At 35.8% G+C, this 22,450-nt stretch overlaps 2 protein-coding genes across 2 annotated transcripts in view; one reads left to right on the forward strand and one right to left on the reverse strand.

Moving 5' to 3' along the window:
• The window catches only part of Pphln1 (periphilin 1), a 109,709-nt gene extending 97,571 nt beyond the window's left edge, over positions 1 to 12,138 (forward strand). Inside the window, exon 8 of the mRNA XM_048802562.1 lies at positions 9,796 to 12,138. Within this exon, the coding sequence (XP_048658519.1) occupies positions 9,796 to 9,990 (195 nt within the window). The 3' untranslated portion in view covers positions 9,991 to 12,138. The remainder of the gene's footprint in view (positions 1 to 9,795) is intronic.
• A 6,629-nt stretch (positions 12,139 to 18,767) lies between these two features.
• The window catches only part of Prickle1 (prickle planar cell polarity protein 1), a 105,654-nt gene continuing 101,971 nt past the window's right edge, over positions 18,768 to 22,450 (reverse strand). Inside the window, exon 8 of the mRNA XM_015493236.2 lies at positions 18,768 to 21,090. Coding sequence (XP_015348722.1) covers positions 20,231 to 21,090 — 860 coding nt within the window. The 3' untranslated portion in view covers positions 18,768 to 20,230. The remainder of the gene's footprint in view (positions 21,091 to 22,450) is intronic.

The raw sequence follows: 22,450 nt of genomic DNA on the forward strand, positions 1-22,450 counted from the left end.
TTGGTTGCAAAAATGCAGGAATACTTTAATGATCTTCAGTGTCTGTAAGATTGAAAGGATTTCTTATGCATGTACTACATTACTTAAAGCAATGAGAAGATTAATGCAAAAAAGCATTCATTTTAATTATATCTTTATGACTATCTGTGAAGGGAGTAAGGAAATTATTTTCATTTTTAAATGTCTTTACTTTTTATATGCACTTTCACTATAATGTGTCTAGACATGGATTACTCTTTACTTTTATTATATTTAAGATAATTTATGCTTCCTGTATCTAAGTATTTAAACTTTTTAGTCGAGTTGGAAAATTATAAAATGTTATCTCTATGAATATTGAATATCCTGTATTATCTTACTTTTATGTCCTCCAGTTGGATATAGGTAGATTTTTTTTCATCCCATCTTTTATTACTTTTAATTTTTTTCCTTTCATATTTGCTCTTTTTAAAAAATCTTAAATTATAACTAAGGTATAATTTAAACCTTGATCTTTAAAATACAATATACTCTATTTCCCAGAAAACTTTTGCCTCAAAAAACTTGGAGATGGGGCTGGGGATGTGGCTCAAGCAGTAGCGTGCTCGCCTGGCATGCATGTGGCCTGGGTTCGATCCTTAGCACCACATATAAATAAAGATGTTGTGTCTGCCGAAAAATAAAATAAAATAAAATAAATATTAAAAATTCTCTCTCTCTAAAAAAACAAAACAAAACAAAACAAAAAAACTTGGAGATGGCAGCAACTGTTAATGAAGAGGAAGTAAGAAACCAGATTGCTAAGCTAATACTGAAGTCATGGATTCCCCAGAGAACCAGAAACTCAGCTTGTTCTGTTTAAAATGCTCAAGATTTAAGATTAAAAAAAGATTGAGGGCTGGGGTTGTGGCTCAGTGGTAGAGCGCTTGCCTGGCATGTGTGAGGTACCGGGTTCAATTCTCAGCACCACATATAAATAAATAAATAAATAAGCAAATAAATAAGTTAATAAATAATGAAGGTCCATCGATAACAACAAAAATATGTGTATGTATATATAAAGTTATATGAAAGAAAAAAGTTTAAGAGTAATGAAAGATAGGATGAAAAAATTACCTAAATTCAACTGGAGGACATAAAAGTAAGAGAATAGAGGATATTCAATATTCAAAGAGATAACATTTTATAATTTTCCAACTCTACTGAAAAGTATAAATACTCAGATACAGGAAACATAAATTATCTTAAATATAATAAACTTAAAGAGTAATCCATGTCTAGACATGTTATAGTGAAAATGCATATAAAAAGTAAATAAATTTAAAAATAAAAATAATTTCCTCCTCAGATATAATTTCAATATCCGAAGTCCCAAGACTGATTCAGTTTTTGTTTCTGATGACTTTTGAAGAAAGTTTTACATTTTCCCTCACGTATTTGGATTTTGGAGTTGTTGGCTTATATTCAGAACTTCCAGTTGCGTATGCATTCTCAGGGGAAACTACCTCCTTAGGTTAACCTGTGGTTTTCTTTTGCCAACAACCAAGTTTTTTATTTTCTTTCCAATTGATACTTTCCCAAAGATCCTCCTTTTATGTAGAGGCTCAGATCTAATTCAGTCTTACATGAAGTCATGTCTTTTATTCCTTACCAGGCTGAGTTCCTGGCTTTTAAGGGGCCTCAGTGGCTTCAGTGTTAGCTTAACACTGTCCTTTCTTACTTCTTCCTCATTGATGGTTGCTGGCAATTCCCTTTACTTCAAAAGAATATGTTTCTGAGGTGTTTTTTGTTTTTAGTTGTAGTTGGACACAATACCTTTATTTTATTTATTTATTTTTATGTGGTGCTGAGGATCAAACCCAGCACCTCACATGTGGTAGGCATCACTGTACCGCTGAGCCACAACCCCAGCCCCTATGAGTTTTTTTAAGGCCAGAGTTTTCTGAGATATGTAATGTGTTATGTTTTAAAAGCTCAATTAACTTTTTCAAATTTACTCTATTTCTTATTAATTGCTTTCTACTGTGCTCATTGGCTTTGAAACAGATTTTTAAAAATAGGTTTCAGTTACAACCAAAGAAGGCTTCACTGTGGAAGTGATGTTTGATCAGACCCTTAAGATTGGGGTAAGATTCTCATATATAGAAATGGGACCTAAAGGATTCCAAGTTAGGGTGAATAGAATCAGCATAAGTACAAAAATAGGAAACTATAGGAAATAATTGACAATTACAAGTAGTGTGGTATTTTTATGTGTCTTATAACTTTCATTTCCCCACTCTACTCCACAAAGATTTTTTGGTTTTTTTTGCAATGAATTTACAGTAGATTTCAACAAAATTGTATTAACTGGTAGATTAGAAGGAGCTTGAATGATGGACTCAGAAACTTTTTCTTGATTTGGTAGAAAGGCTTTAGAAGGAAATATTCTGCTTCAACCCAACAAGTGTAGTGTAGTTTAGTTCTGGCACCAACACCTGGAGTTGGTGTGGACTCCACAAGTTAAAGGACACAGTGCTGGTAGGAGTATCCTTACTTCAGATGCTAGCTTCACTCTAAGGGTCCCCAGTTCATCTGCATTCTGTCAAATGGCTACAAATCCAGGGGTTTCCTATGACCCCCCTTAAGTTTGAAGGGTACACCAGAAGAACTCACAGAAGTCAGCAAAGAGTTATACCTTTGATTACACTTTTATTGTAAAGGATACACATCAGGAAGGAAATAATCTGTCTCAACCCCAACCAGGGAACTGCAGGTCACTTGTCACACTGACTATTCAGCATTAGTACAGACCCCACAAATTAAAGGATGCAGTCCCCCCAAGTAGTGGATGAGAAACTAGGAGTGAAAAAACAGTTTATTATAGACTACATTTTGCTGAAATTTTTTTGGTAGAAAAATGATAGTTGATAGTAACCCAGGTAATTATATGAGGATATGTGGGTTGGAGACAGACTTATAAAAATTTGAATGTCAGAAAAAAGTGTTTGAATTCTTTTGATAGAATAGCTTATGGATGAATTTTCAGTACGTGAGTATTATGATCATGATATTTGGGGCAATTGATTTGGCTATACAGAAATGTTTTGCTACTTTTTAGGTGGGAAATAATAACCTGAATTACATTGCCAAAATCAGAAATGCAGAACAAGGGCATGAGAGTATGGCAGAAGAATAAATCTATTTGTGAATGCTTGTGAAAAGGTAAGGGTTATGTGAAGGAGCCTGAAGATAAATACATGGAATAAGTACTGAAGCAAGAGGAACTGTCAATAGCAGGGATATAAGGAGTAACTTGGACAATTCAGAGAGACTCTTTTTCTGAGACTGGGAGAATAAAGTAGCAACATTTTTGAGTTGAATAGAAGATAAATTGGAAAAGAGGCAATTTTGTTAAGAGTAGGAGGAAGTGAGATAGGGACAGGAGGGGAGTCCTATCAGCAGTGGGAGTTCCTGAATTGGGTGTGGAAAGGGCTTAGAATACTCCATGTGTTTTATGTTGATATGGAATTCAACAAGAGAGATTAAGGAGTTCACAGTGGATAAAATAACTGCAGTTTTGGACATTGTCCAACAATTCACAGCATCCTCAAAGTAGCAAAGGCAAACCAGATTTGTTTAACCACAGATTACCAAAGAAGAACACTTTGAAAGTTACTAAATAATCAAATGATGCCTACTGATAAGATGGTAAAGGTAACAATTTTATTGGGGTAAAATGTATGATACAAATTTTGTCTCTTTTAGCCTTTAATTCAATTTATGTGCCAGAAAATTTGACCAGTTCTGGTGCCTGGAGTAACACAATTCAAAATTAAAGAGGCAAGTGATTAAATGTAAACCAATAACTCAGTTTAGCTAATGATCATTATGCTTTCAAAGAGGGGGAAAAATACACTAGCTTTGGGGTCTCTTAGAGCTTTTTTTTTTTTTTTTTAAATGACCAGGCAGGAAATGGCCAATATGTTTTAGAATTTTCCATCTAAAAGGGACAAACAATAGTGTTTAAAACAAAGGTTAGTGCTTCAAAATACTTTGAAACTCAATTTTCCTAGGCAAGTGAGATGTTGGAATTTTTTTTTTTTCCTGATATGTAAACCTGTTAAACATAATGTTTCCCCTGCTTGAAATCCAATAATGGCTTCCCATTGTACTCAGAATAAAAATCTAAAGTCTTTACTATGGCTCTAAAGACCTGCACATTTTGTCTTTTACCTTTTCCTCCATATTTCTCATATTACTCCAGTGGTTCTCTGGCATTCTACTGGCTCCCTGTCAAGAGGACTTGCTTTCCATTCCTTCTGGGGGGCCTTTGTGGATACTGACTTCTGCTCAGTTTTCTCTCATTGGCTTCAGTGTCACTCTGTCAACTAAAACATTTCCTTATTCACTGACCAATCCAAGCAGTTTCTCCATCACTGAATCTACTTTCTCTTTTAACAGTTACTGGTATTATTATATATGTTTGTGTTTTTGTGTTTTATTGCATCTTTCTAACTAAAAATACATTTTATTCACCTGAAGAACTCTTGTGTATAGACCCTACACAGAGTAAGTCTTCAAATGTTTGTTGAATGACTGGATGGTTTCTGAGTGTATTAAGTGCTTTATGTGTGTTCTCTCATATAATCTTCAAAAAAGCCTTGTGAGCTGAGGTACTATTATAATGCCCATATTGTACCCCAAACCTGGAGGCCCCATCACCATAGAAATTTTATCACTCTGCCTATCAGTATTTAGGAGCCCACCTTTTTAGGATAGTTGTAATCTAGGGGCATTTTAAAAAGGATCAGAGATATTTTTTCAGTGTTGTAATTTAAACTTTATTTATGTTATTTAGTGTGAATGAAAAATTGCTTGTGGATCATTTTTGGCCTGACTAGAATGAAAATTAAAAATTATAGGTATGGTAATTTTTTGCAGTTTTTTCTTTATTTTGTGGCATACTTGTAGATGTGAATGTCTCATTTTCCATTGTCAAAACAATTGGTTCTTTTTCTACAAATTAATTGAATTTGAAGATTTAACTGTGTAATTATGTCTATATGCAATGACTTGAAAGTGGAAAACACATAGTTTAACATGATTTCCATTTAGATGCTTCAGAGTTTTTTTGGTATGTGAGGAGAATGATTGCTGATACTGCTGCTTTAAACAGAAATATAGGACGTTATAATCAAAATTTGACTTTTAAAGTTGTATTCTGGTTGCTCCAATTTGTCTCTAAAACTGAAATAATTTCCATTTAGGAAAAAATAGAATACAGAACACAACTGCTTCCCAGTTGAACTATATGGGATAAATACTGACTTGAATCACTGGGAATGATTCAATGTTTGAGGAAAAATTTTAGAGCTTTCCTGTCACACCTATACAATGGAGACACAGGCAGAACTGCCAAATTTTCCTTTTGTTTTACATGTAATGTTTACATTTTAATTATTGCTTCATCTTAGTAATATGCAGTCCTCTCAACTTCTTAATGATGTCTCTCTACTAGTTTTTGGTTTTGGTTTTGTGTGTATGTTTTGATTTTTTTTTTTGCAAAGATAAAACAGATATTATTAGATATTTTAAAACTTGGCTCTTTGTGTAGTCTTTTTTTTTTTTGAGAGAGAGAACTTTTTAATATTTATTTTTTAGTTTTCGGCGGACACAACATCTTTGTTTTTGTATGTGGTGCTGAGGATCGAACCTGGGCCGCACACATGCCAGGCAAGCGCACTACCGCTTGAGCCACATCCCCAGCCCCTTTGTGTAGTCTTTTAAAAAAATGGTTTTTTTTGTATAGATATCTAGTTCTGGTGGTGAAAACCATATGAATGGACAGTGAAGCAGGGTATTTTAAGTTGAATTTTACTTTCTTCTTATAGTATGCTTATCTTATCTCATAGGAAAAAGAGTTTTAGACCAAATCTTATCTGGACTCTGATTAGAAGATCTGATTGTTAAAAATAATAGTATGCTGTTAATTATTCTATTAATTATAGAATGAGACAAGAATTGGACATTTAACCTGAACTATGTTCTTTGATTTGGATTGGCAATCACTTTATACAATCTGAAGAAAAAAACATTTTGCTAAGCAAACTACCAGCAATTTTCTGTGTGTAAGCTGGGCAGGGTGTAGCATGCTTGTATTCCAAGCTACTGGGGAAGGCTCAAGTAGAAGTATCATAAATTTGAGGCCTGTCTGGGCAATTTAGCATAGACCCTGTCACAAAACAAAAAGGACTGGGGATGTAGCTTGGTGGTAGAGCACTTGCCCACCATGTGCGAGACCCTTGAGATCAATTTTCAGTGTGTGTGTGTGTGGGGAGATTTTGTATATAATTTATATATATAAATATGGGTTGCATTGACAATATATTTGAAAGTGGAAACATGGTTTCTTTCAAAGTAATATGTTTTAGGCTTTTAAGTATTTTGAAATGACTTTGAAATGATGAGTCGCCAACAATAGAAGAAATATTCTCATTTGATAATTTGGCCTCTGCTGCTATTGGCTGCTGGCTGCATTGGTACAGCTCTAACCCCCACTATTCCTTCAAACTATTCTTCCAGAATTGTAATGTATATTAAAGATGGTTTATCTGAAAATTCCCCTTGCAACTCATCTTGCCTTTATTTTGGTTTCTTATTTTGTGGGAACAGAGGTAAGGAATAGAAGTGATATATTTCAGAAGTTTTATGTCATTACAAGGAATTTTAAATGGAGCAATTTGCCATTGAGTTTGTTTCATCAGATATTCTTCTAGTCACCCAAACACATAACTAATACTAAAAAGCCTTGATAGTTTATCCTAGCATATTCCTTTGTTCCTAAAAGTATTTTATAAGAATTTAACTTAATACTAACTACTACAACGAAGGAGTTTGTGAAATCACATTTGGTTAGTGTTTCCATTATGCTGGCAAATTTAAGTAAGTTTCTTTCCCATAGTTGAACCTGTTTCCCATTTTGATGAAGTCCAAGCACAACAAAAACAGCAACAACAACAAAAAAATCTTCCTGTGTGGCCTGTAGATACCAAATCTGAAGATTATTAATGAATTTCCAGCTAGGGACCATAAGCAAACATATTCTCCTACAGATAACTACACCCTTCCTGTTTGGGGATTGAGTTTATTGTGGAACAGATTTCGGAAATAGGTTTCTGACAGATTCAAGTTGTATTTATAAAATGTTGGAGGGCGAGGTCTTCCTTTAACAAAAACTAATTATTTCCTGTCTAATGCCCAACAAGGACATTTTAAGCAGGCTTTTCAGAAAAGTTTTCCTCTAGTAGAAAATTATATTATTTACAATAGTTCTGGTTGTTCTTATTAACCAGTGTATAATTTTTTTTCTATTTCCAGTGAAAAACTTAAAAAACCTATAGTAAATACACACAAATAACAAAAACCTTAAGTGTTTATTAGTATTTTGTCACTTGAGTGATAGTAGTTAACAGTTTAAATAAATGTCTAAAATTTTTTGGTTTTTTTATGCAAATATGTAGCATATTTATGTTCTGTAAATATGCTATAAATGAAGAGTTGCAGTTTAGATAAAAAGCAGATTTATGTTAAAGAATTTGCAGGTAACATTATCCTCATCTAGTACATCTGTTATAAAAAAAAAAAAGTCTGTAAAATTTAGGCCACCCACAAAGTGGTCTGCTGAGGCCTGTGGTTGGTGTTAAAATGCTGTTATTATGTGGGCTGACTGGTTTGGTAAGGAATTTACCTCCACTAAAAACTGTGAAATATCATGATTCTGACTTTCCTCCACAGGGACTGAATTGGCTTGACTTAGGTACAGTAGTGTTTGTTAGACTAGTCATAATGTACTCTATTGCCTTGACATCATGTGTGATATTATCTGAATGGTATACTGTTTTCTAAGTTGGTTTATCAGAATGTTAATATTAGTTCTGGATCATGTAACCTTATAATAAGCTGAAACAAATTGTGGATTTATATTGCTGAATTAAATTTGATAGTTATGAGTAAATTTCATTGCTCTTGAGAAAAATGTGTGTGTATATTGCTGAGAAGGGAGCTAAAGTTTTTATGTATTTTAATTTGAGGGTCATTTGAAGAACTTGTCCTTTAAATTTCTTTGGGACTTTTGAATTGTTTAACAGCATGGAAATAATTTTAGTAAAATTTAGCAACCTGAAAGTGAGAGGCAAAAATTAAACAGTCTTGCTGGGCACAGTGACACATGTAATCCCAGCTAATAGGAAGGCAAGGATCACAAGTTTGAGGCCAACTTGGGCAATTTAGCAAGACCTTGTTTCAAAATAAAAATGGCTGGGGATATATTTCAGTTGTATAGTGCCCCTGGGTTCAGTCGCCCCATACCCCAAGAAAATGTTCAACAGTCTTCTTGAAATAGCTATTTTTAGGCAAATATTGTAGACATTTAAAAACAGTAGTAGCCACCACAACTAGCAGTGACCATTTTAGGAATAAAAACATAAAATCAAAAAATCATAAAAATATGATTTCTGAAGTTTTCCAGAATGAATAAAGTCATTTTTGGAGAACAAACAATGTCATATTGTTACATTAGAAAAATAAAAGATAATGTAACAGAATATTTACTTATTTATGTGGTACTGGTATTAAACCCAGGGCTTCTTACTGCTTGGCAAGTGCTTCACACTAAGATACATTTTGAACCCTTTTTAAAAATTTTATTTTGAGACAGGTTCTCACTAAATTCCCCAGACTGGCCTTAAATTCAGAATCTTCCTGCCTCAGCCTTGTAACATGTCTTTTAAATCAAATAATTAATAGTGCACATAATTTTTTTGGAGGCTTAACTATTTTTCCTTAAAGACATGGACTATTGTGTACAAAACATAGCATGGAAATCGAAAATGTATTTTTTTTTTTACTATAAATTAAGGAAATGTCATTCAGTGTAGAAGAAATAGCAATTTTTGGACAGAAAAATATCTAATTGCCACTGATAAAATATATGTATAAATTTTGAAGTAAGATATATACATTGAAATAGAAATGTACGTATACATAATGCTTATGATATGTGTATGTTTATATATATATATATATATATAAAAACACATACATGTGTATAAACATGTTCATGCATGGGAGTATTTAACATACTGTTTTGATTTTAGGCCTGCCTTGTAGAACTTATGATTACCTATGTCTAACTTGAAAAGTTTTTTTCCAATAGATACTTCAGAATTCTTTTTTTTTTCTTTCCTTTTTTTTTTTTTTGGTTGTAGATGGACACAATATCTTTGTTTTATTTATTTATTTTTTAATGTGGTGCTGAGGATCAAACCCAGTGCCTGCTGTATGTGAGACAAGAGCTCAACCACCTCAGCTCAATACTTCAGCATTCTTATTGTTTGTTGTATGTTGTTGAATTTGTTATCTTGTCATGATTCAAAGAAGCTGAAGTTAGGGGCTCAGAAATTGTTTTCTTCCAAACAAATAAATGAACAAAGCCACTGATGTGCCTTGCCTAGCCTTTGTTCTTTTCTCTTCTCATCTCTAGCTTGATGGTCCTTTTAAGTAGACTGCCCTATCTAGTACTGACAAATGCCATTCCAAGCTTGTACAGTCAGTAATGTGTTGTATCTGTTTTTGTACTCATTGTCAGCAAATATCCAAGCCAGAGGTTTAAGTGGCCTCTTGGCAGCAGCAACCACACAACTCTCGGAGAAGTTCTGCTGTGTTGTTGCCTTTCCCTTAAAGATTTCAGCATTGTAATTCTGCTAGCTCAATCAACTAAGTGTTTGTCTAATTATTTTCACTCTCAGCTAACCAGAATGTGGTTTGCCATTCTAGGTTTACCGACAGGACTGTGAAACATTTGGGATGGTGGTAAAAATGCTGATTGAGAAAGACCCTTCATTAGAAAAGTCTATACAGTTTGCACTGCGGCAGAATTTGCATGAAATAGGTGAGCGGTGTGTTGAAGAACTCAAGCATTTCATTGCAGATTATGATACTTCTACTCAAGATTTTGGAGAGCCTTTTTAGAAGATTTAGTGCTCAGGCAAAAAAAAGAAAAAATGTTTCTAGATTTTTTTTTTCCCCAATTGTTCAAATCCTTAATATATGGAATTTTTGTAATGAAGAGAAATACTTTATGATAGTTGACCACATTTCCAGTATCAAATAAACATCTAAAATAGTCTGCTTAAAATATTTTAATTAGAATCTTTTTTAAACATGTAGAGGCCTCCTAATCCATACTCATCCCTCCACCCAAATGATGGTCAATTAATTTTTTAAGCTTTGAAAAAGCAGTCCTGGGGAGTAGCTTTCTGTACTTACTCATGGTCTTCCACAGTTTATGATCATTTGGTCACAGGAGTGAAATTTACATGTTAGAGATCATTTCACTGAAACAGTAGTCTTTTTGCATTTCATAGTGAAGATACCATGTGGAAATATTTGAATTCTGAGTTGTGATTTTATCGACTTGTGCTTGTTTTTCTTAGGCTTTGTAACTTTTAATATGTTAATGTGTCCTATCCTGAGTACATTAGTATCTTAGAGAATATTTGGTTTGAGAATAATTCTCTATGATATAGTAGAGCACTTAAAATATCCAAGAGACACCTTAGCATAAAATCCTTTTTTCCCCCCAAGTAAATGAACTCAATGTATCTCTTCCAAAAGAAACTCTTGACTATTCTCTCTGCCATGTAGTCTTCAATAAAATCATATACTAGACTAATGGGGCAATTTTTGATGAATGATAAAGAGATATTTTAAAGTTGAGATTGTTTCAAAAACCTTCTGATCAATAGAGGAAAAATTTAAAATATAGAGGAGTACTGGAGATTTTTTTTTCTTAAAAAAGGAGATTGATAACATGCTCATGATTAAGCCATTTACAGAATTATTCTTTTGTTAATCTGTGTAATCTGAGGAGTTCTTTTTCTGCCGACTTTTAGAGATTCTTAGCCCTTCAAAGAAACAGAGCAAAACAGGCAGTCAGTCCCCACAGCCACCCTCTACCAACCAGACTGTGTCAACAGTCCTTCATCAGTGAGCAGGTCCAAATCACGAGTTAGCTAAAGACCTAACTGGGACCATTAGAATATTCCACTTATTTCCTGGTCACTTCTAGCAGCGTGGTGCCATTGAGCCAAAATATATAATTTTGTGACATTAGTGAGGAAACCTTAAAAATCATGTTTGTTATTACTAACCATTTCATTATCCTCCCATCCTCTTTCCATTTCCACTCTATCCTCACTTCAGTTCTGGCATTATTTTTAGTGCATATGCTATCTAAAGAGCTCCCCCAGAGTATATCAAGACTATATTAAAAGAGGAAATAGCAGTATAAATAATTTTAACGGATTCTATCATGAGTGTCTCCAAATATGTATTATGCCATTCCACAAATTTAAAAACTAATTGAGGGCAACATTTATTTTTTTTAAGTTTCCTAAGGGAGACTATCTTGAATTTTTATTTTTACCATTGAGATGTTATACTTAGCTAACTTTTATAAAACATAAGCCAAATGAAATTCCACTTATTATCTCTGATATTCTTCCTTAGTGTGAATAGTGATTTATTACTTACCGTAGAAAGATGAAGAAAGTACTGATGTCATATCCTCCTGTCCCCAGTGTTTTCCTTTTCCTTAAATATTCTAGTCCAAGGATTCTGTTTCTTTAAGATGTCACAAGTTTGAAAATAAAACCTGAGAAACTGCCAGAGGCAAAGGAGTTGTTGAAATTCATTAAAAGGAAAAGTCTTACTAACAGATGCATTTCAATGTAGGTTCAACAGGTAATTTCTTCCTTTTCCCTTCCCTCAAAGTACATTTGATATTTAAAGCTCTTTATAGCTTGCTATCAGCATTATTCTGCTAGGCTTGTCAGTGTTAAATTTGTTGGGGATTTTTCTTTTCTTTTTTTAAATGCCTTTTAAAGTCCAATTATAGGATAAACTCAGATGTGTACCAGAGTATGTATTTTTGTAAAATGTTCTTGATTAAAGAGATGTGTTTGTAAATTATCCATTGTTTTTGAGTATACATAACTGATGTGATAAAATTTTCATTGTCTTACCATAAAGCCTTGATGATCAACATGGGGAAAGCAGATATTGTAAAGCTTTTTGTGAATTTTAAAAGTAAAAAATAAAGAAACCAAGTTTAAATAATTAGATTGTCTTTTCTCTTATTTTATCAGGCTTAAACTGCTCTGCTAAGATGTAAACTTTATTACTCTCTGCTAAAAAACTATTTCTAATTATTCGGTTCACCTACTCAGCAGCAGGATAGAGGAAGTTAAATTTGGTGGTAAATGGACTTTTGATATCTGAAAACAGTAGTTGTTGAGCATAATAGTATTTAACAATTGTCATTGTGAGCCTGAATTTCCAAGTACAGTAGGAATAAAACCCTACATCAGTATAATAATTCATGGAGGACAGGGACCATGTTGTCATGTGACTCTGGTTCTTAGCACAGTTTGAAATGCTATAGGTACTCATGTTTGTCAAATTAAAGATGCCTTCACAAAGGAAGTAACGTGTGACCCTGGATGTTGGAAGAATAAGACTTAGAAAAGGAGAAGTAGCAAAATACAGGAGGGAATGGTATCAGCCTATGTGACTAAAATTCTTTGAAGATGATGGGTGATAAAGATGGTGAAGGAAACCAAGATATTTTTTCTCCAAAATATAAAGGATTCTTGAGTTGAAGACAATCAAAATGCAGAGAAACTCTGCCATTTCTCAGTTTGCCTAAAAGCAGGACAGAGATTCACAAAGAATAAAAGTCTATACCCACACCCACCCACTACACATTCTCTCTCTCTCTCTCTCTCTCTCTCTCTCTCTCTCCTTTCCCTTCCCGAATATAAATTACGCAGAACTTTTTTTCTCAGTTCAGAGATGACCCTCTTAAGCTGACTTTCTAAATCTCAATAGATTTATCTTCCCACAGTTTTCCCACCTCTAAAGCCTGGGGCCACTTTTCCATTGTCATGTATCTGAACTTCATTTTTCTTTGTTAAAATTAACTGTTTAGGCCAGATGTGGTGGTGCACACTTGTAATCTCAGTGACTCACCGGTTGTATCAGGAGGATTTTAGGTTTGAGGACAACCTCAGCGATTTATTGAGACCCTCTGAAAAAAATATAAATGGCTGGGTATATAAGTCAGTGTAAAGCACACTTGGAGTAAGTCCCCAGTACCAAAATATAAAACAAAAAATACTATTTAAGGCAGATTCCTAAACAACTGCTTTGAGTTGCTTTTCTCTCTCGTGTTGTGTTTTGTAGGTGTTAATAAACTTGCTTGTTCTTTTGGTAATCTGTCTTCTGTTTTAGGGATCTGTCTCAACTATAGACTGCAGAGAGTTAAGGAATGAATGATTATATTTTCTCCCCTTCTTTGGGAAAAGGTAGATTGAGAGCAGAATTGAGGGATTTTGAACATTTTATAGTTTTACCTCTTGTAGTTGAGTGAAATTTGAAAACATTATATATATGTAGTATTCTTGCCAAAAATGTTAATTTCTCATAGCCCTCAATCACCTCCCAGCCCTGAGCCAGTTTACAGATACAGAACCTCTGGAAGGAAGGGAAGACCAGATCCCCTTAGGAAGGACTCTGCTACACTCTGCCAAATAGATTCTGATTTCAGCTTCACTCCAGAGTTTGCTGTAACCGATTCTAAACTCCAAGGTAGGCTCTGACAGTTTTTTGGCTATAATTTTGGGGGAATGATGATTGTCTCTAAAGGATAATAGTGGGCAGCATTCTATGTTGCAGGCAGCCAGTTGGCTTTTCAGCTTTAACTGCTTGGGCTGTTGTATGGTGCTCTGGGAGTAATGCCCACATTTTGCTCGCCAGACCAAGGTGCAGATTTTTCATGTCCTTCCTTCCAACTCTCAGACCACTTGTGTTATCCAATCAGGTGAACAAGAAATGGGAATGGGCGTGTACCAGTAATTAAGGTAGTTACCAACATCTGTTTGCCCATTCTCCATTGTAATAGAGTTAATACTGAATCATATAACTGCCAAATGACTGGATTTGCCATGTCCTCATCGTAGTTAGGTGTATGAAGTAAGTTCTGTCTTGTGGAATTTGAAAGGGGAGTACTGCTCTAGACTGTGACTCTTAGACATTAGAGGTACTCTTTTATCCCTTCCCAAGAGAGGTAGCAACGTAATGTAACATTGTTCTTTTTTTGTTTTGTTTTTTTCTTTGTGGATCCATAATATGGAAGGAACCTGGATCACTCCATGACTACATGGAGTACTGAACTGTTAATGAGAGCAGAATAAACATTTTTATTCTTTAAGACACATTATTATTTGGTTTCCTATTAAAACAGCTCATGTTTTACTCAGACTCACTGCTCATTTTTGTCAAATTACATCCAAAAGTTAGTTTGACTGAAGTTGGCCCTGAGCAGGCTGCATTTTTGTTGTACTGATTGATCTTGGGGTAATGAGAGCTGATTGATTGTATAAAAGGCTTTGCCAATCCAGAGTTCTCAGTTTCAAGCTGTATTTAAATGACAAGTGACATATGATTGTTACAATCTAGTGTACATTTATATAACAGGAGGAACAGCCTGTTTCTATATCATACTGTTTTTTGAACTCTTTTCCTGGATTGATGGTGTTCTAATGCTAGATTATTATCACTAAAATGGTCTTAGGTTTTTAAAGGGTTTTTTTTACCCATTAATTAAAAGAAAACTTGCTGTTACTTCTGTAGAGTAAAATATAGCATGCCATATTGGATGTTGCTTAAAATGCATTTATTTTAGGTTTAATATACTATTTTATAGAATTCTGAGAAGCATCATATTTTTCTTATTGCACTATCTGAACAAGGTTAGAATCACCATTCTGGTGTTTTGTAACTAACAAAGTACGTTCATATGGAATTCTTTACCAATTAAGATTTTTCTCCCCCAATGCTGGGGATCAAACTCAGGACCAATGAGGATTTTGGTCTTAAGGACTACAGAAGTTATGACCTCCCAGGTCTATATAGCGAGTGGCCAGTGTCTTACGTAGAGTTTCCAGTCTAAGTTTAGTGTTTTTAAAGGAGAAAAAGCTTAGTGGTCGTTCAGAGTTAGGTTCAAATCTTGCCTTCAGCACAGACTAGCTATTTGAGATATGTGAAGTTCATGTGTAATATAATTATAATGGGCTATGTATAAAACTAATAACTTTACAAAAAACAAAGTCCTAGTTCAGTAGATTCTACTGGTTTTTCACTTTATCCTCACTCGCTACTAACTTCCATATTGGTTCTTATGACTTTGGAGCTACTTCAGGAAACACATTTGGGCATGCAGCCCCAAACAGCCCAGGACCCACAATCTGTAACTGCTGCATCAGGACTCATGGTGAAGTTTGAGAATTCATTTCAGTGGAATAAACCTGGTAATTAAATGTGTAGGATTCAGGATTCATTTAATATGGTTAACACCTTTTGATCTTTGCTTCCATGTTCAGAGATTCAAGACTTACTGTTGCCAAAAGCAGCCCTCTTTCTTTCTTTTTCTCCTGGTAATTGGAGAGAATGACGTGGAGAAAATTACTTTATTCTCATACTCTATCCAGCTTCCAAACTGTCTACTTAATAGAGATAAGGCCAACCTTAAGCATATGCACTGAAAGGGAGATAACCATGCCTGAATTTTTTTTCTTTTATTTGTTTTTATTTTTATGTGGTGTTGAGGATTGAACAGTGCCTCACACATGCTAGGCAAGCACTCTGCTACTGACTACAGCCCCAGTCCCCATACCTGAATTTCTATTTCATTATTTAGATTATCCTCTTACTCAGAATCTCAAGTATTAATTACACACACACATACACCCAACCCTCTTAAAACTCCCAGCTCCCTTAAGCCATGGTCTTGGTGATAGAGGAAGGAGTGGGGATCATTCTTTCAGGGATCCTTATCAGACAAACATGTTGGTAAATGAAGAGTCAGAAAAGGAAAAACACATTATACTGAGAAGACTCTTCAGACCAATAATATAATAAATTTAATCTCCACAGAAGTCTAAAGCTGGAAAGAAACCTTTGAGTTGGTCTACCACTCTCATATTACAGTATGAACACCGTCAGAACCTTAATGAGAGGTAGGTTTCCTAACTCATCTCTCCTGACTCCTGCAGTTCAGTGTTTTGCATCACTCTGCAAGATCAGTTTTGTGGTGAGTGGATTTAGATTAGTAGCCATCAAGCAACATCACTTGCTTGATTCAGTTACCTAAAAATGCTGAAATCACTAGTATTAAGGCTACTAATTTTTATTCTTAATGGTACTGTCCACTTTGGAATAAAATGCATTCAGGGATTGGGTTGCAAGTTACTTCAAAAGTTGACATGGCATAACAGCATACGTATGTAAATGTACAGCAACAGAGGTGCAAAATTTTCTTTCAAAAAGAAATATTATGGCTAAAATTGATCCCTGAAAGTTATACTTGGCCAGCTAGATGGATCTGTTCAAACAGAGTAAGTTGTTTCTAATCCTTTGACTAAATCTGTACAATATACCCAGTATCCTATTTTTCTTCCACATTCTGAAAAGCTTCCATTTTATTCTTCCAGTTGCAAAATTCAGTTATTCCTGCTCCTTGGTACAGTTTGCCTAGAAGCCTTTCTAATATGTTTAGAGTTTACAAAAAACCCCCAAAAACCCAAAACTATGTTTTCTGCACACCTCTATACAGCATTCCAGTGAATGACTAGATAATCTAGGCAATTAGTGATCTTCTCATTAAAAAGAATTTATCATAATTGTTTCACTAGCAATGAATCGATAATGAAGCTCTTAAGGTGTTTTTAAAGATCCCAATAATTTTTCTTCTTTGTGTATCTAAAAAAGGGACACATGTATTCCTATAAACAGTTATTAGTAGTTTTGCCTTCCTAGACAGCTCTAAGCATAGAGGAGTCTGCTTTCGACCCCTGAATTTATGACCCAGAGGTTAGAAACTGCGATGCCATGCTCATTCTGTTCAGCAGTGTTTCAAAAATGTTTGAGTTGGTTGTTAGCATGTAAAAGCTGGGAGAGTTCACAAAACTTCAGATTCCTGGCTTCTCTTGAAAAAGTGGATGGTCTAGCAACACTGGTTCTTTCCAGTGGTTGTCAAGAGTCCACTGGAGATCTAGCAGTCTTGGGTACGCATTCTAATTTCATCATCATTTTAACGTCCATGCTTGGTAGCCAAAGCAAGAGGATTGGGTAGCAAATGACTTCTCCTTTCACTTCTGGCACTTTTGATTGAACTCAGGGACTAAAGAGCAGAGTGCGGAGAATAGCATGTGCTTACCTATAAGGAATCATTTTCTTTTAATGAGAGTAGAAAGGAGTTCCTATGGACTTTGTGTCTTTCCAGGACCGGCAGTGGTGTTCTGCAGTAACTGCTCTGAAGTGAGGAAAATGCAACCCTTGGGGTTCTGATTCCCCATGTGTGATCACAGGCAGAATTTTAACACTCAATATTTGTCTTGGATCAAGTTTCGGAATTCAGTGACTGACCAAGATACTTTTAAGTTCCGGTTAACTTGATCTACTCACACCTTTTAGCAACTACATGCTATACTTTTTTTACAGAATTGTAAGGCAGTTGCTTTCCTTTCTGCCTTTGTAGATGGTCTTCTGCTTTACTAATAGGGATTTAAAAATATGAAAGTTACATTATCATTGTGAATAAATATTTATTTCCTAAAACCCTTGGAAATCTATATAACCCTTACAATAAGGAAATGAAAAGAATGACTAGGGTGACTGTTGACAGATTTAACAAAAGTAACTAATCTGTTAAGAATGAACTTGAAAACTACTGAGGGCGGCACCTTCAGCTCATACCTGCATGTCTTCAGGCTACACATCATCAGCTGAATGTAACATTGCATAAGGGTTTCCTAAAAGGATGCTTGCTACAGTATAGGTTCTAAAAATTTCTTCAAAACCAAGAATTCTGCTAATATATTATGTGAGGTTGTGATCAGATAATACATTATGTAAGTGTAAATCAGCAGTTTCTTTTAGAGGAAAATTGGCTGTATCTATCAAAGTTTTAAATATACATAACCTCCATCCTGGTCATTATGCCACTCCCAAGTTATGTGCACACATATGCCACTGCAGGGTAAGGTAGGTTTGAGGCAATTCAAGTACCTCACCAAAGGACAGGTTAAATAATGGCATATCTAAAGTTAGAATATTCAGCAGCCACTGAAAGAATGAGGTAGACCTGTATGTACTATAAAACAAAAAGCAAGTCAGTTGTGTATGGTTTGTTACTTTGAACACAGGGCCTGGCACATGCTATGCATGTGTTCTCCCACTAGATACACTCCTATCCCCAACTACCATTTTAAAGAGAGACACATAAATGTGCTTTGAACATTGAAGGGATCCACTAGAACTGGGTAATAGTGGTTACTTGGGATGAGGAATGGGAAGAAGCTTCATTATCTTTTGTCCTGTTTGAAGTCTTTAAGGCCTAGATACAAAGCCTTGCCCTATCCAGCGAGGAGACAGGGAGGCTGTTTGCCCACTGGTTTACCTATTGGATTGTATCTGGCCTCTTCAAGGCCTCATAGCTTTTCCCTGCTCTGATAAATATGGAAGCATATGTTTTGGTGTCCCAAGTCTTATCTCCTACCTGCTAATGAGGACATGTGGACATGCATAAGTAAAATGGAGGTCTATTTATGGTAGAAGGACTGCAGAATAAGACAAATTGGAACACAGGACCAAAGAAGAAGTTAACTGGATGTTTATAAAGACTTGTATTCAGAAAGGTAGTTTGTTATTTATTAAGCATTTATTAAATACCTCCCTAAAAGACCCCAGATGCCACCAAGACCTTTAATTAGACTGAGATATATGCAAGAATGGCACATATCAAAATATCTGCTCATTAGTTCAAACCCAACATAATTTTTCCTTGAACTAGAACCTCATATGAACTTGAAGTACTCAGTGTCACAGCATCCTCTAAAGATTTTAAAAGAAAAATAACTAGAAGTCCCAGTTTTCAAAATTGCTTTCAAAGACCAACAAGTTAGCTGGAGGGGAAGAAAAAAAGGAGTCACCTCTCTTCAAATAACAAATCTACAAAGACCTCTTCCAGGAAAAGCAGATCCTTGTAGTTCTAGACTCTTCTCATGAGATAATCATCACCTTGCCAAGAATGGGAAAGACACCCTACCTGACTCCCAGGGAAAAACATTCACCCAGACAGCATCTACTTGTTTTTACCATATATTCCAGGGGTATGTGTGGGTTTTTGTTTGTTTATACATTTATACAGTTTACATTGCTTGACCCATAAATAACACTCGTAAGATTAATAGGGCCATAGTTTTTAAAGAGTATTTACATAGCCCCACCATGCATACAGAGCCTTTTTAATATTGAAAATCAAAAAAATTAAACTTCCCATCACTAGGCAATAAAAATTTAACCATCTAAAACTTATAAACCCTGACTAAAATACAAGCAATCATTTCATCCATAAATGCTATTTCTGGTTCCCTAATAAATCTAGCACTGCAGTGTAACAAACATCTTGCAATTCAGGGATATAAAAATATCAGCTTTAAAATCTGAACTGTACAGTATATACATTAATATTTGCACCGTTAAATTAGGAATACACTTACGTCTATGAAATACTACATTATAAATAGCAATTTTCTTTTTCAATCTGGAGGTGGAGCTAATACAATACAATGTTTACCTGGCTAATAAGGGCTGAAAGGGGACAAGTTGGCCTCACACAATAGGATGCACAGTATTAGCTAGGTCACTGTGACAAGTGCATGCCTCACAACAAGACAGACTGGTCAGGACCTGAGCCAACCTGACGTACATAAAGACAAACACTATTGCTTTACAAAGGTGGCTGGAGTTCTTCATCTTCTAAATGGACACCCCGGTCCAGTCACCTCTCGAGAGTTTGAGTATTCTTTTGTGGATTGGAGACCAAAGCAGCTATTTGAAACTGTAATGCACCTGCCACAGGCACCGATGTCACATGTCACGTTAACCTGGCACCATCCAAGGAGGGTAAACTGGAGCAATCACACCTTTCAACTGTTAATCTGACACTGTAAACAGCAGTAGGGTTCTCATTTACATGGGAGAAGAAAGCACTTTAAACTATTTTAGCAACTTTCCTATGGAAGAAAAAAGATAAGATTCCAAAGGTTAATGGCTAAGTTTTAAACAATTGATCTCCACAGCTACTCAGTTAAGAAATGATACAATTTTTGCCCTTGTGTCCCTTTTTCTTCTTGGATTTAGTTGTCCTCTGACCAAACTGAGGGGTAGGAAGTGCAGAAGTTGGACTAGAAAGGTCATCTGTGTAGTAGGCAAATCTCTGTGGCCGGGGTTGAGGAATTGGTTGTCCAAGAAAATACCCTTCTTCTTCTGAGTCGGAGGAGGAAGTGGAGGAGGAACACCAGGAATCATCATCTTCACCATAGAGCCCCAGAAACCTGTTCATTCCTGGGTTCTGCAGTGCGTAATCAGATGTGGCATGGGCATACTGTCCATAGAGATCAGCATTCTGGATGTATGCTTGGATCTCCCGGGCACTTTTATTCTGTATAAATTTCTCATAATTATCAGGAGTGTAAAGCCGCAGTCTGTCTTTGGGAGAATATTTTCTTTCTGTGACAAGATTCAGGGCATTATCAGAGCGGGATTTTCTACTTCTCCTGCGGCGATGGTGGTGGGACCTAGATCCCCTCTCTTCAAAATGGTAAACCCGCCTCCGAGTCCTCTCACTCATTGGAGGCTGCCGGATTTCAATGTTGTCATAGCTTCCATTGTCGATGACATCATCCGAAAACTTGACCTGCTGTGGTCTGGATTGAGACTTGGATCTTCTGAGCACTGGCAGATGTACTGGCTTCTCTTCAGGCATGATTTTTTCTGGACACAACTCTGAACTCAGACTTTTTAAGGACTCTGCACTCCTATGTAGCATGGAAGAGTTCAGAGTTCCCATATTGCTCATTTTCTCACAGTCTTCTGCCTCCATCTCCTCGAAGTTTTGTAGAGAATATAGTGATGGCCTAGGCTTGCTTTCTCCATCCACTGAAGCCCCTAGAAGAGGAGCCAAAACAATATATGATTCTCAAAATCCTAATATTCTGATAATTATTAGAAATACACTATTGAAAGCAAACATTTCAAAGATTTACAATTGCAATATTTGATTAAAACCCACTAGGAAGGGGATGGGGATTGTAGCTCAGCTTGCCTAGCAGGTCTGAGGTCCTGGGTTTGACCCCAGCACTGCAAATAAACAATCCTACTACGGAAAACCAATATGTATTATTTATCAATTGAAAAGAATCTAAATATTGTTAATGATACAAGGGGCAACAACCTCGCTTATGAGCTCTGCTGTTTTGAGCCAAACGTTATTTTAGCACATGGCACAAGCAGCAAAAATTTAACAGCTCTTCATTTGTTTATTAACATAAGCTGTGGAAGCTTCTGTTCCTCAATCCATTAAAGCCAAATTGTCTTATTTGAACATCTCTCAAATCATTTCCTTCCTTTGCAACCACATGGCCACCATCATGGGAATCTTCCTCATTTTAGACTGGTGTTTGGAAAACGACAGCCCAACAGCCTGTTTGTGTATATTTTCACTGGAACATAGCCACGCTGATTGTTTACATATTATCTTTGGTTGGCCTAAAAAGACTACCTAGACTATTACAGAAGGTCTGTCCAACCCCTGATCTCAACTTTTAGCCAATCTTCTCTACCTCTGAACCACAAAAGGTGTTGTTTCCAACCCCATCTTACTTTAAAACTTCTGCTGGGCATGGTGGTGCATGCCTATAATCCCAGCAGCTCAGGAGGCTGAGGCAGGAGGATTGTGAGTTCAAAGCCAGCCTCAGCAAAAGCAAGGCACTAAGCAACTCGGTGAGACCCTGTCTCTAAATAAAAATATAATATAGGGTTGGGGATGTGGCTAAGTGGTCAAGTGTCCCCGAGTTCAATCCCTGGCACCCACCTCCCCACCCTACCCCACCCCCTGCTAAAAACAAAGAAGAAGAAAGAAAAACTTCTCACAATTGAGATGGAATGTCCTTTGTTGTAACAGGACCAAGACTAACTAACAATAGGGAGTGGTGTGGTTGTCAAGGAATGCCAGCCTCTAATTTTTTTTTTTTTTTTTCTTTTGAGCAGGTCTTGCCAGTTGCCTAGGCTGGCCTCAAACTTAGAATCCTCCTGCCTCAGTCTCCCACATTATTGAGATTACAGGTTGTGCCACCATGCCCAGCTTGCCCCTAACATGTTTAATTTTATTTTTGAGTTGCTGGGGATGAAACCCAGGGCCTCGCACATGCTAAGCACATGCTCTACTACTGAGCAACACCCCCAGCTCCTAACACTTCACATTGAATCAAATTAGTCTGATTTTGATTTAAAATGTCAAAACACTTAG

The sequence above is a fragment of the Marmota marmota genome, unplaced genomic scaffold (genome assembly GCF_001458135.2).
Source record: "Marmota marmota marmota unplaced genomic scaffold, marMar, whole genome shotgun sequence".
In the NCBI taxonomy this organism is placed as follows: domain Eukaryota; kingdom Metazoa; phylum Chordata; class Mammalia; order Rodentia; family Sciuridae; genus Marmota; species Marmota marmota.